Source organism: Cibotium barometz, chromosome 18 (genome assembly GCF_041138505.1).
Source record: "Cibotium barometz isolate CiBa-2024 chromosome 18, ASM4113850v1, whole genome shotgun sequence".
In the NCBI taxonomy this organism is placed as follows: Eukaryota; Viridiplantae; Streptophyta; class Polypodiopsida; order Cyatheales; family Cibotiaceae; genus Cibotium; species Cibotium barometz.
Window position 1 is genome coordinate 28946844 of NC_141063.1, and position 15136 is coordinate 28961979.

Consider the following 15136-nt stretch of genomic DNA (forward strand, 5'->3'; position numbering starts at 1 on the left):
TCCTCTGCTTTTCCCATTTAAGATATATTCAAGAGGAGACTTTGTGCCACTCTCTCTGGCATACTTCGAATATATTTTCTTCCCTTTTTCACTGACACATTCACATACGAAATATTACCATAATTGAAACAATTAACTTCATTGACGATTAATGTTGATTAATATGTCGATGTGCATGAGTTCTGTGAATGTGTCAATCGGAACAAAAATTGAAAGAATCGCCCAATAAAGGACAAAGATCTTCTCAACAAGAATGATGTAGACTCTATCCAACCTATTTAGATTCTTGCCCGGTGCTGTGTATACTATACATCTACATATATACGATATGTATGCTTGCTTACATTGTTTCACCTCTTTTGGTAATTTACATTGTTTCATCTCTTTATACTCTGCATGTGTGATCTTTCCATTTGATCTATGTCCTATGCATCTACATGTATACAATATGTATTTGGGATTTACAACTCTCAGCGTTAGTATATTGAATCACTAAAAACACAATCCTCACTGATTATCCACCAACATTTGTACGAGATTTCCACAAATTTTCTTTACATGCTATTGATTGTACACAACCGCCTGCGCTACTGTAATGCTACGCATCTATTTTCAATAACTTGTCTTCACTGTTACCAAAGCACACTCGATTTTTAAGTTTCAACAAGCGCATGTCATGTAACACATGCTAAACTCCTAATAGGGGCTACAAGTAATTGACTTTGCCTCATTGAAACTAAGGCGCACAGACTTACAGGTTGCTTCCAGTTAATACATGTACTACTATTACACACGCTTGCAAGCTCTATGCTTCAAAGCCACACAGTTAACACATGTACTACTATTAACAACGCTTGCAAGCTCTATGAAGGATTGTCTTTTACTATATATAGTTGTAACTCTCAAATCAAAGATGTAATTCACTACATTTAGTATAATCCAAACAAACTAGCATAAGATTGGGCCTTTCACCACCAATCCCACAGGTAGGAGCAGCTTACCCAACAAGCCCAAAATCACACTGAATGTCCACATAACATAACCAGAGAGAGAAGGCCATAAGAGAGAAATTCAATAGGGAGTACTTAGCATTGCAAGGTGGTCCTTGCTAATTCACACCAGTTATCGCATGCCTCATGTTACTCGGGTTGAAGCATAAGCATACTCTGGGGTAAGTTCTTCCAAACTTGAGCAAACTGTTTCAAATCCAGTCTGCATAGAGACTACACATTAAATGCGATCCGTTGAAATTCTTACACAAGTGCATATTTACATACAACATAAATCAGAGGGCAGATATAATCTATGTGCGCATCATTTGCATCCTCAAACTTCCCAACATTTGAGGGTTGCATTTATGTACATAGAAATAAAAATCGAATACAATGTAACAATTGCACTTCCTTGGCTGGGTTTTGAATCGTTGGTAGTCAGTCTTCTTTGCACCTTAAAAGCAAAAAGAGAGTCTGTACAATTTGTTATTCTGTATAACATAATGTCAGTGCAATCAAATGATCACCATCACGTTCAAGAGTTGGCCACAAGGGAGGGGCTTGCAGATACATCCTGCCAAAGCAACACAATCAGAGCGAAGCACACAAACAAGTTAACAGGACCATTTCAAATTTGGTAGAAAGCTCCCCAGACATCTAAATAATAATAATGAGACTCAAATCACCTTTACCTTCTTCACCCATTTGCTTCATTTTTGTCAAATAGTGGGATTTTGGTTGTATTTTAATCAGGCTATTATCCAGATTGGATAGTAGGGGATTAAGCGAAAATGACAGACCAGTAAGTAAATGAAGTTCATATTTGGGTTATTACCTTGACTGGGTAAGAGGACATTGAGTGGATAGCACAGATTCCAAAGGCACTACCATCGCGAATCATCCGTACGAAGCCTTCATCCCCCCATGATTGGCTCCACGAGTTCTTCACTATCCAATAATTGACACCGTTCTCCGTTCCATAGCCAACCAACAGAACCCCATGGTTCACAGAGTCAGGGTCACTGGAGCAAGAACCATTGTAAACACCCTACAAAAGATCATCATAATGCATCAGATTCACATGCAGGCTATCAGGGTGGAGTGAGGCCACTTCAACTTCTGTGCCTGTGCTAGATGCTTACAAGTTACTAGAGCAGCATAAGACTATTTGACCATCTTGATACAAAATTTCTCAAGCAGGCTTGTACCTCTGAATAGAGTTGGAAATCCCATGCAGAACCATCAATGGCCACACTAATGGGTTGCTTCGCAACCGCAGCCATGAGGGCTTCCTCGCTGTATGACTCCACATCCACATAGTCATCGATTGTAACAGCTTTCTCCTCTCCTTGCTGTCAAGGCAATGGCAACATGTCAAGCCTCATTCCATAACTAGACAATTTCCAAACAAGATGTAGCAGTGGCTTTGACAAACGCTTTGTGCAATCATTCCACTGTTCTTATAAAAATCCATTACACTAGAGTTAGCATAAACACCTAAACAAGTAAACCAAGGTTTATAACTTAACGATAATCAATTAGCAAAATTCCAAAGTGCAAGAGAGTATAGAAAAGACCAGCTTGGTGTTGCAGGTTCCTGACTCTCCAGTGTAGCTCTCATAAGGGTAGCTTTCCTCTGAGGCTATGCCTCCGTTGTTGATGACCCATTCGAACGCATCGTCCATGAGGCCTCCATTGCAGCCTGAACTCATGCCTCCCACATCACACGTCACCAGCTCCTGCTCCGAGACGCTGACTAGGTTGCCAGTGGCTATGGCATTTGCACCTTCAATAGCCCCTGTGGCAGAGAAAGCCCAGCAACTCCCTGCGAATAGAATAGACAAGACTCTTAATACGCCTTTACCTAGCATAAAATATATGATGCAAGCCAACAGGCACATAGCCTCACAGCGAGGGCTTGTGACTTAAGGAAAGAAGGCCCAGAGTTCAAATGCTTGCAGACCCGGTTGCTATTGTGGCCACAAGTTGCAACACTTTGGGGGGGGGGGGGAGACCAGGCCGCCTCCATGTGGCTACCAACCCTTGAGACTACAGAAAGATTTACTCATGGGGGGAAAAAAGGAATATGCTATGTAAACTTGGATGGACATGACGAGGGTTTATGAGACAAAGAGAGGAACTTACCACACATGCCCTGGTCCTTGGCCGTGGTGACAGCACCAAGGGCGCGCCAGTCGATGGATTCAGGGAGGACATCATTATCATCATGAGGTAAAGATGCAACAGATCTGCTGCTGTGGCGGTGGAGAGAGCCGAGCTTTGGTGCAGCAAGCTTGAGACCAAGCCGATGGCTTTCTATGAACTCATCATGGGTGAGATCTGCGAAGCGGTTGAGGCCGATGCGGAAGGAGGAGGTCCCTTTGCTGTTGTGGGCATCTATGTACATGAGGTTTCTCCTGAAGATGTGGAACCGTCTGTGCTTCTCTGCCCTCTGCTCTGGTTCTCGGCCATATTGCTTACCATGCTTGGCATTCCAAGCATCAAACAAGCTCACAAGCTTGCTCTCGGACTTCAAATCATTTGGAGAGTAACTCAGCACATCATGGGCCAAAGCAGAGGCGACTGCTAGACCCAAAACCACACCAAGGAAGAACATCCAGGAGGAGGCCATGGCTCTCTTCTGAATGAAACAAGACAGGGAAAACACAAGAGAGAGCTGTGGGATTGGGTCCAATGGAGAATGGTATGGGATTAGATCGAATGAGGACGGCTCTACTTCTTTTATTATTGAAAAAGAGGAAAGCCAAGAAAATTTCAACTCAGGAAATGCCGACCCAAAATAAAATAAAATAACTGGAGCACTCAGTGTGATTTTTTTAATATAAGGAAAAAAAAGAGTGTGTGTTGGAAAGGTGGTCTTTTAATATTTAGTGGTTAAAAAATTGGGGAGGTGCATGCATGTGGATGGAAATGGTGGGGCGTGGCAACCAATCAAAAGAGGAGGATACGTTCACGGATTCCTTAGGCTTCCCACGCGAAACATTATTATTGCAAATGCTGCCAACCACGTCCCCCTCTCTCTCTCTACCTCTCTCACGCCAAACTTTTCTACATGCCGGCATCCCCTTTTCCCTCGCACTTTATTTGGATTCCCCCTTTTTTTTTAACAATATATATTTGTATTTATAAATTAAAAGCTGCCACTTTATTTGGATTTCCAAATTCCACCCCACCTCCTTTTTGTGTGGCTTTTGAGAGCCTCCTTTCCCCACACCACACCCGCTTGGAAGACAAAGTTATGCTCAATTTGGCATACTTGAGTCTCTTCCCCCATGTTACAACGTTTTCCCACACACCTATTTAGCGGGAATCGTAGTAGCGAGCGACGAACGGAGAGATTCTTTGACTTGGTTATGAGAGAGTGTAGCTGCGCCAAAATCGGCACTATTACAATCCCCATTGCAAACTTCACCACACACTTCAGCTTGATACAAGCATTGCCTCTGGGAGCATAAACATGCCTCTCTCATTCCATGCATTCTAAGATTTTAGGACCAAGTTAAGCTGGGCATGGAAAAAGGCCATTATAGCATCTTCCCACCTTGAGGTGTGTAACTTTCACAATGCATTAAATGCAAAATTCTTAGCCCATTCTCATGTGGTAGTCATGCCATATTCTTCAAAAACGTAGTCAAGTTTATGAAGAAAACTTTTTTTTGGGGGGGTGTACGAAATCAATATATTGCCAAAAGAATAGGTAATTGTACAGAAGTATAGACCCAAGTTCAAAACCTAGTTACAACCATAGAGGTAAACCCAAAAAGAGATGATACAACGCACAACCAGTCACAAAGCGACAAAACCCCACCGATTACATATGTTTGAGGAGGTTAACCAAAATGACTGCCCAATTATGAAGAAAACTTTTTATTGGGATGTTTCTTCTGGCACAGTTAAAAGCATTGGTTTGACTAAGTCATTTGGCATATTCTCCACATGGCTACACGGTCCAATTAACTAGGCCATGGGAAGAGATGGCTATATAAGAGTCCCATCCCACCAAGGCTACACGGTCCATTTGGCACATTCTCCACATGGCTACACGGTCCAATTAACTAGGCCATGGGAAGAGATGGCTATAAGAGTCCCATCCCACCAAGGCTGTACTAATTTTGTACTATTTATATGGGAGCCCCATAAACCTACAAACATGGCATCCCTTTCTTATCTCAGCATCCCATTGACGAGGTGGTTTCAAAAATAAATTCAATATAAAGATCCTCCCATTACAAAACCACCATAAGGATAGAATTATACTCTACTTTTCCATGACTAAGGGCTTGCAGGTAAGAGACGTCCATAGCAAGGTGACAAGTTCCCTCAGGTGGGATGGGGCTCTTAAATCACAAGCCAATTTATCTCACAACAATAAAAGTTTGTCACTTTCAAAGAGTTTCACCCACTTCAGGCTACATGCAATATATTGCCCTTTGGTTAAACATGCTTGCGAGGTAGTGCATATGGTGTGGTTTCCTAAGGGTTCGGCTAAATGTTAGTAATGAGTTCTATTGACAAAATTGGGATCGTCTCATTGATCTAGTTAACTTTACTCACAAGAATGCAACGGATTGTGGCTAGGAATAAGGTGATGATACAAATAATCAAACTTGCTTGAGTCACATGGAAGTTGAACAAGCTGTCCAAGTGAAGCCCCTTTAAGAAAGTAATATCGATATAAACTAAGTGTTAGGGATCCTATGTGGAAAAAGGAGGAGCATAACTCTTTGTATATTTGTCTATGGTGGAGAGTTTCTTCTTTATTGATAAGTGGTGAAAGGAGGAACATAACTCTTTGTATGTTTGTCTATGGTGGAGAGTTCCTTCTTTATTTATAAGTGGTAAAAGAAGGAACATAACCCTTTTTATGTTTGTAAGTGGTAAACGGAGAAACATTACTCTTTGTTTATTTGTAAGTGGGAAAAGGAGGAACATAACTCTTTGTATATTTGTCTATCGTTGAGAGTTCCGACTTTATTTGTAAAGTGATAAAAGGATTAACACAACTCTTTGTGTATTTGTCTATGGTGGAGGGTTCCTACTTTATTTCTAAGTGGTAAAAGTCACTTTTAACCCCGTTAAGGTGAACACACGGGTGTTTTAACAATGAAAAGTCAAGTTAGGTGATACATCAAAGGACAACCTAGAAAAGGACTTCATATAAAGATAAGTTCCTAATTCACACTACTATGGCCTCCCCAAAATGAGGAGACCTTATCAAAGGCGGCATATTCCCTCTCAGCACAAAAATGGGTTCTAAGGTTTTGGACGTAATTTTTAGATTTTTGTTTTAGCAGCAAATCTATGTGTATTTTTCGTATATATGGTAGCTTACATGTGTGCCCTACATAACCTTTTATAGTCCATGTGTTAACTCTCTCTTTCTTTCTCTCACACACACACACATTCATTTATTACATCTGTAGTCACCATCTCAGTCACTCCTACAACAAGTGTGACTACAAAGCCTCTTTACCTTTAGCCTCATTGTGTTACTCCTCTCTGTCTCTCATACAACCACACTTCATGAGGGGGGCGGCTTGCTCTGGGATTGCATGCTTCATGCAGTGGGAGTGGATGAAGAAAGGGGGGATGAAAGATGTCTTCTTTACAAGGCCTCTCTCTCTCTCTCTCTCTCTCTCTCTCTCTCTCTCTCTCTCTCTCTCTCTCTCTCTCTCTCTCTCTCTGCCCAAGCCTTTAACCTCTTTATGTTACTTCTCACTATCTCTCATACAACCACACATGCTACACAAGAAAGGAAGGGGGGGAGGGGATGGGATTGTGGGATTACATGCTTCACGCAACAAGAGCACGGATGGAGAAAGAGAGGGAGGGAGGTGAGGGATGTTTACTTTACGAGGCCTTCTACCTCTCTCTCTCTCTCTCTCTCTCTCTCTCTCTCTCTCTCTCTCTCTCTCTCGCAGTAGAAGATATATTACCAAAATTACTTTACAAGGCCACCCACCATGTGATATACTAGCTTTCCCTCACTAATTACTCCGAACCACAAGTGTAGCTCGGAGTACCCTCATCCAATATATAGCTGTGTCATTCTTCACCAAATGAGCTGATCGCAAGGAAAAGACGTATTACAAGTCACAATAGCCCTTTTATACGACCTATGTGACTTGTAATACCAACGGTAAAGCCATGTTTGTGTATGGTACATGTGTCATTTTTACAAATATTGACATATAGCACAAGTGCATTCATCATATGAATATACATTAGCTAAAGTCTATGCAGGCCCAAAATATTATTGTTGTAGGTTTGCCAAATTTTAAGGTTGATGGTATGCGTAAAGTATGTGAAACATGCCAGCTTGGTAAAGCGGGCTAAACAAAAAAAGCACGTTTGCAAGGCCATTATTAGATGTTATACATTTTGATATATGGGGACCAACAAAGATTGCAATAATTATATGTTGTAGGTACTATGTTACATTCATTAAGTATCAACTAAGAAAGTATGGGTTTACTTCATGAATGAGAAAGTGAGATGTTTGCTCACTTTCAGAGATTTAAAGTCTTAGTTGATAAAAGGAAAAAGGTATGTAGATCAAATGCCTAAGATCAGATGGTGGGGGAAAATATTTCTCCAATGAGTTTAGTGATTTCTTAAGAAAGCAGGGAATCAAGAGGCAGTTCACATGAAAATATACTCCACAATATAATGGCGTTGTAGAAAGAAAAAACATGCACATTGCAGAAGTTGTTTGTGCCTTGATATGCCATCAACTAAGAAAGTATAGGTTTACTTCATGAATGAGAAAGCGAGATGTTTGCTCACTTTCAGAGACTTAAAGTCTTAGTTGATAAGGAAAAAGGTATGTAGATCAAATGCCTAAGATCAGATGGTGGGGGAAAATATTTATCCAATGAGTTTAGTGATTTCTTAAGAAAACAGGGAATCAAGAGGCAGTTCACATGAAAATATACTCCACAATAGAATGGTGTTGCAGAAAGAAAAACATGCACATTGTAGAAGTTGTTTGTGCCTTGATATGCCATGTTATTTTTGGATTGAAGTAGTAGCAACTTCCATTTACACTATAAACAAGACCCCCACTGATGCTCATAGCATGATGTTTGAATATAAATTCATAGGCATAAAACCAAATGTGTCTCACTTAAAAGTGTTTTGATATATTGCATATATGCATGTTCCCGATGAAGTGAGAACCAAGTTAGATCCAAACGCAAAGAAATGCATCTTCGTTTGGTTATGCTTTAGAAAGGTTATAGGTGCTATAACCTACCACTTGTGAGTTGCGAGAAAGCACAGATGTTATCTTTGATGACATGAGTAGCCAGTATGCACTAATGAAGAAAATTGAAGATGCAGATGTAAGAAGTAATGATGGTGTCCACATGTAGAGCAGTAATCACGCAGGTGCTTAGTGGACCTAAAGAGTCCTCTAGTAGTGCTGCAGTGGTGCATGGTCAGGCAGGTTGAGGACGGATACAAGGAATGTAGATGCATCATCTAACAATACTACAGGTGTTGGTGCATAGACCTCTTACTATATAGGCCCAATCAACGAGCATAAACACTCTCCAATTTAGTGTAAAGTGTCTATATCTTGCATACATGTAAGTTATGGATGCTTTACTTAATTGAAGAACATAAATGCTTGTTGATTAGGTATAAAAAAGTGTCATGGACACTTTTTTATGCCCAATAATTGGCAAGCATAAATGCTTGTTGATTGGATGTAAATCATCATGGCTTGCATGCGTGCTACTCAACTAGCATCTACACAAGCCATGGATGCTTTATGATACTCAACTAACATCCCTGTCAAGCATGGATGCTATGCATCCATGTAAGCCATGGATTCTTTACATCCAATCAGCAAAGTGTTTACGCTCTTTAATTGGGCATAAAGCATGCATGGCTTCCATCGTTGCTATTCAACTACTAGTATCCATGTAAGCTATGCATACTTTATGGTCAATCAAAGAGTATTTGCACAGATTTAGTGGGCATCAAGCTGTTAAGCATCCATGTCTATGTCCATTCCCACATCCATGTCCCTTGCTATGAGTTAGAGCAGTAAGAAATAGTCAATAGTTACGCTGTGCAGAGTATATGAGCATTGCTATGGTAGCTTGTAGAGGTAGCATTGTTTCAGACGCCACTTAGTGATATGTGTGAGATCGTGGGATAGGACCATTGTCATTTATTATGATAACTTGAGTAGCATACAAGTAGTTAATAACCCAATCTATCATGCTAGGATGAAGCACATCATTTATCAGTCACATCTAGAAGGAATAGGCACTGCAGGCTTAAGCACCTACCATTAAACCTCATTAACACTAGCCCTCCGAGTACATTTTTGGATAGGGGCACCATGGTGAGCGTAAGTTGGGTGTAAGCCCATGGTGTGTTGTGCATGGGCATGGGGCTAAAAGTGTGCCCCCGTGTAGAAGCCCCTTCTAGTGAAAACTCCAACACCTATAATATACAGATAGTTAGCAAACACATCTAGCTAGAATAATAGGCATCGCAAGCTTAAGAACCTACCATTAAACCTCGTCAACACTAGCCCTCTAGGTATATTTTTGGATAGGAGGACCATGGAAAGTGTAATCTTGTCCCCGTGGTATGACCCACCATCGCCTACTATGTCCTCCTCAAATCAACATGAAATTTCCATGGCCTCTTCTTTAATCACACCAACTATTGATCCACATAACCTCTATCCCTAGTGCTCAATAACGCCAAATCCCTCACGCTAAAGAGGCCACCGAGCTCCATTATAGCTATGGACACTGTCCATAGCCACGTATCAATATCTCACCTATGGTGGCGGACATTGAGACGTATTACTTTTTACGTCATATAATTCTTTTACGTATTCTGAGTCATGGGCCGGGCTTGTCAGCACCACATGTAAAGGGTAAGGGGATTGGGTGATCGCCGATGAGAGGCGCACCTCGAATTTCATCAAGATAAGGGTTAGGATCGGCCGACCATGTGAGGGCATCCATGTGTGAACGACCAGGTCACATATAAAAGTCAAGTGTAACCTAAAACCTCTCATTCTCTGAGTGTTGAATACAAGGAGTGCTCTTGCTTCATCTTCTCCATCTCCTTATCTAGCGTGTGTGTGTGTGTGTGTGTGTGAGAGAGAGAGAGAGAGAGAGTGAGAGTGAGAGAGAGACAGAGAGAGTGTGTAGCGATCGAGCATTGCGTGGCGGCACGATGGTAGAGCGGTGGCGGCGGCTCCTTCTTCATCGTGGCACGAGAATCCTTCATGACGGCGGTCTGAGTGGTGAGTGACACACCATTGCTCCCTGTTTTGAGCTTGCTGGTTTCCTGGTTGTGTGCTTGCAGCCATTCGTGGCTCGCACACGGTGCTTGGCAAGTCCCTAGCTGTGACACGTGCGGCAAGAGCGCACATTTTTGGCATCGTTGTCGCGGAATTGTCCTGCACCAAGCTCCAGATGCAGCTCAAGCTACTGTTTGAAGTCTATTTTATCCTGCAAGAAAGGCAAAGAGAGGCGTGTTTGTGTGTTTACTGCTGCTGCTGCTGTTCTTCAGTCAATTTTCTGTTCTGTTTTCTTCATTTTTGCACATTTCAGTTATGTTTTTTTCATTTTTCTGTTCTATTTTCTTCATTTTTTAGACAATTCAGTTCTGTGTGTTAGTTGTTAGAGCAGTAAGTTAGTAAGTTAGTTAGTGCTATTTATCTCTAAAAACATTTTTTAAGTTAAAAAATAAAAAAAATCAACCCATGCGGCCCGCGTGGAAAGAAATTTTCCATTGAAAAAAAAATTGAAAAAGAAAAAACCCCCACCAATCGACCCCGGCCTCGGTCTTTTGATATACATATATAGGAGAGTGAGCCTCCATAGCTTTCTCTTAAGTGAAAGCTTATGGGGAGTGAAGCTTTATATATAGTCTACCCCCCAAGGAGTGGAGTGGGCATGTGGGACAAAGCCTTCACCTTTCCCCCCACAGGCACAAATAGAGTGTTCTGAGGGCCACGGGAGCTCCGGATAGGCAAACACTGTGATGTAAAGCACGCTAGGACCCCTTGAACGATACACTCGTCTTGACCTATCACATGCCTTAGTCCAATTTCGACCATAAGTAAGGGGGTAAAAATGGGTTGAAAACAAGATAAAAACAAGTAAAAACGGGGTGCGAAACACCTGAGAAACCACTTGTGTGGGCTTCAAGTAGTTACCAACGCCCGTAGGATACCCACGTCAAATGCATCTACGCTCTGGTCGGGTGCTAGAGTCTGAGCAACTAGAAAGCGTTTCAGTTTACGCAGGCTCACACCATCCCTCCACGTTAGCATCTTGGCCTTCAGTTGGAACCCAAAGATCCACGAATAGCGGCTAGTGACTCGTCCTCTGACTTTGAAGTCATGGAAGGGCATCCTACCCAGAACTCTGAGAGGAAGCAAGCCAAAACGTGCCAGTTTGGGCCCCACAACCCGAATCTAGCATGTTTAGTCGTCTAATAAAGACTTTTAGTAGAGCTACGCGCTCTAAACCTGCGCGACAAGTGAAGTAAACGAAGGAGGTGGGGAAGTAGATTCGCCATTCACCTCATGTAGACCCTGCCCTCCCAAAGAGTGTCCATGTGGATATTCTACCCACTTCATTTAATGAAGGCCCTACTGAGCTACCACCTTCTGACTCTCTTCCTAAAGTAGAGGCCCCTAGAAGTTAAACCACAAGAAGTGACATTGCGTCCACTTCGAGAGAACATTTTGGCATGCCAAGTTTCGATGGGATATTTCTCAATGAAAATTGGGAATATGATCTACACGCGGAGACTCTAATTGACCTATACACGGATTACACATACCATGTAGGTTGGTTAGAAGTCATACGATCTACATCTAGTGCCACCAATCTAGATGAACAACAACAAATGATATATGAAGTTATCCATAGAATTATCCAATTCGAGAGGCAGAATAGGGGAGTGAACCTAGTTTTAACTGGCCCTATGAGATTTTTGGATACAAACAACCAACCCTGTCGTAATTGGAGACTCCCTCGGTGAGTCTCGTAGATCCTTCGTATATTGTTTCGCCTGGAGTCTCAATGCAGGTTGAGCCCATGAGCAGTAACTTTAGCTTTCCAAATTTGGCTCAACTTTTCATTAGGGAATCCACAATGCCTACTCCGATGATGAGCATGACGGAAAGTGCACCCGTTACCACTGTAGTTAGTACACCGCTACCTAGTGGTACAGTACCTACAACAGTGCGTACCAATGCATATCGACCATATGTACCTATCACTACTCATGCTCATGTAGCTCCTACGCCTCCTGTTATGCCAATGGCGTATGCTCCACGAATGCCTTATCAAAACCCTTATCCAAGAGGAGCTATGCCTAGTCACATATCATATCCTACGTCATACAAATGTTTGAACAGTGATACGAGGCCTTTGGAAATCCCAACTGCCCCACCAAGGTACATGTGTTGAACCTATACTTAGAGGGAAAGACTAGTTGATGGTTCATCACATTGATGCCGGCAATCAAGACCAACTTTTTAGAACCTTGAAAATAGCCTTTATCCATAGCTTTTCCAGACAAGGTGATTGATGGAGTGCAGCAAAAGAACTCTATTCAATTGAGCCCATTAGAGACTTTATTCTACCCGGATAAAACTCTAGGACTCACGATGTGAGTCATGGGAAAAATTAAACGATTTTCAATTGAAGAGATGTTTTATGATGGGCTTAAAGAAAAATAGCTCACACAACTTGATCATTGTATCCAACCCAGAAACATTCGAGCAATGTTGTAAAGAAGCACTACATTTAGATAACATGCTAGAAGATGATCATGCTACGAGTTGTTCCTCATCTAAACCAAATGGATCAATGACAAAAGAAAGATTGATCTCGAAATTGTCATTCCTTGAATTTTATGCAGCCTTGCTTAAAAGCTTTCAATCGCAAACATAAACAAAATCTAACGATCCAAAGAAAGTCAGAAGATGAAACAAGTTCTAGCACGTCACTTAGTGAGGATAAAACAAGTTCTGACTCTTCACTCAGTGCACCTCATAGACCAATCAAGAAACTAAAACCCACCCAACCACCCCAAATGGAAAATCATGATCATATGACATATGCATAACGCAAAAGGCAAGCTCAAGAGAGCATGCTTAGCATGGTTGAATGTCTTACAGGATCATCGGTTATGATTGAGCCTCATAATGCCAATCCTAAAAAAGCAAGCTCAAGAGAGCATGCTTAGCATGGTTGAATGTCTTATAGGATCATCGGTTATGATTGAGCCTCATAATGCCAATCCTAAAAAAGCAACCAAAATACAAAGCCCAGAGGAGTACCGCTTCCCCTTTCAAGAGGAAGACATACTCTTGACAGAAGAGTCATTCGAGACAGATTGCACAAATTATGCAATTGCATGAGGAATTCGATAATTCCATTACAAAATTAAAGCAGTCTCTCAAAACCTCATTTGGAGGAATTCTCTTCTCTCATGGGTGAAACCAGCATAACATCAGCAGTTGCACCTTTAAGAGTTCAACATGAGTTATACCAAGACATAAAGAACTCCATAGAACAGAACTATAAGGATTCATAAGTTTCCAAACAGAACTCAGTTAGACTTGTCAAGGGACCAAGTGTACCAATGTACACATTGGCTACTCTTAAAAAAGTTGAGAGCCAAAAAGAGGATGAAAGTGAATGGGAATATGAAACAGAAATGGGATCTAAAACTGAAACATCCATGTTTCCTTTGGAATTTCTCTCATGGTATGGTTAGATTTCCCTACATGCAATGATGTTAAGCGCAAACGCACGTTGATTAACCCTCGGAGCTATTCATAACATCATGACAAGAGACACTTGGGTGTCATTTGGACAACCTAAACTTATCCCTAAAGAAAATGGTCTTGCAAGAGGAGCCAATAGACAAAACATTAAAGTTCCTTGTTACTTTAGCTATGCTACTCAAACAATTGGTGGAGATGTAGAATTTACATTCCATGTTACCCTAGATTTCAAGTTAGATGCCATCTGTGTCACAACAACTGACTCCGATAAAGCATATACTCCTTCAACCCCATCCTCACCAACGAAGTTAGATGCCAATACCTCACAATCAATAGCTATTCTTGAAGAAGTTCCCGCAACGCAACCATCTATCTCTAACAAGGAAGTCAAAGGAAAAGCCCCGAAGCCTATGCCTCTTCATCGACAAACCCCACCAAAGGAGACAACCGCATGCTCGAAAGCCTCATTATCGACAGCCACTCCATAAGAGACTCTAGCCTCATCATCGAATAATACCCATGAGTCTCAAACCTGCAACCTCAGCGCCAACCAATGTGAAGGAAGTCCCAAAAACTTCCACTCCAACCAAAAAGAAAACTCCACCAAGATAGCCAAGATCAAGGTATCTTAATGGTATCAAGATGTGGGTGGAGAAGCAACTACTTGTAACTCAAGGCTACAAACGAAGGCGCCATTCAAATTTGGGTGCCTCGATAGTCAAAGCCTCTTCCTCAACGTAGTACTCAGAGGCCAAGGAAAAAGAAAAGTACTCCACAACACCGTCCACAAAAGCCTATGCAAGTTCCTCAAAGAACTCCACCAAGTCAGCAAGTGTAGGTACCAAAAAGATTATTGTAAGCACAAGGGTACTACCACAGTAATACCAAAACTTGGATTCCCAAGCGCATCAAAAAGCCCCCTAATCTTGCACAAAGAAGGACACCTCAGCACCAGGCGCATCAGCCACCAATTTATAATGTTCAGCAACGATGGGTGCCTGTGCATGTGCTTCAACAACAAGCATACTATGATGGTGATCCCATTATATGATTGCCAAAATAGAACAAGAAGAAAGCCTCACCACACCGACTTCAACCCCAACAGCTTCACCTAAAGTTTGACAAGAATGGAGGCCCAAACAACACCAAGCAAGTCACTCAACCACTCTCGTGCATTCAGCACCTACACAAGAGCTTGTGTGTTCGAACAACCCCAATGGTAACCAACCAACAATCTTACCTACCATCTCGACAACATTTGACCCAAAAATTCAAGAATCAATTCCCACGTCAATGGAGACTTATGAGCACATCATCAAAGACAAACTCACAATGCTCT

General features: G+C 41.7%; 1 protein-coding gene across 1 annotated transcript; it reads right to left on the reverse strand.

Annotated features, from left to right (window-relative positions):
- Window positions 1-1061: 1061 nt before the first annotated feature.
- Window positions 1062-3803, reverse strand: LOC147629165 (cysteine protease XCP2-like). Its single transcript, XM_086812417.1, has 5 exons — window positions 3138-3803; window positions 2570-2817; window positions 2201-2344; window positions 1828-2040; window positions 1062-1566 (listed from the first exon to the last, which is right to left on the reverse strand). The coding sequence occupies exons 1-5, from the start codon at window positions 3622-3624 to the stop codon at window positions 1528-1530; spliced, it is 1131 nt and encodes a 376-aa protein (XP_086668543.1). The 5' UTR covers window positions 3625-3803; the 3' UTR covers window positions 1062-1527.
- Window positions 3804-15136: the final 11333 nt, after the last annotated feature.

What these genes read in the sequence shown, in the direction of transcription:
- LOC147629165 (XM_086812417.1), bottom strand. Translation starts at nt 3,624, where the DNA reads ATGGCCTCCTCCTGGATGTTCTTCCTTGGTGTGGTTTTGGGTCTAGCA. An exon ending in CAAGGACCAGGGCATGTGTG is followed by an intron (nt 2,818 to 3,137) that starts GTAAGTTCCTCT and finishes TTCTATTCGCAG; the next exon opens with GGAGTTGCTGGGCTTTCTCT. An exon ending in GAACCTGCAACACCAAGCTG is followed by an intron (nt 2,345 to 2,569) that starts GTCTTTTCTATA and finishes TTGCCTTGACAG; the next exon opens with CAAGGAGAGGAGAAAGCTGT.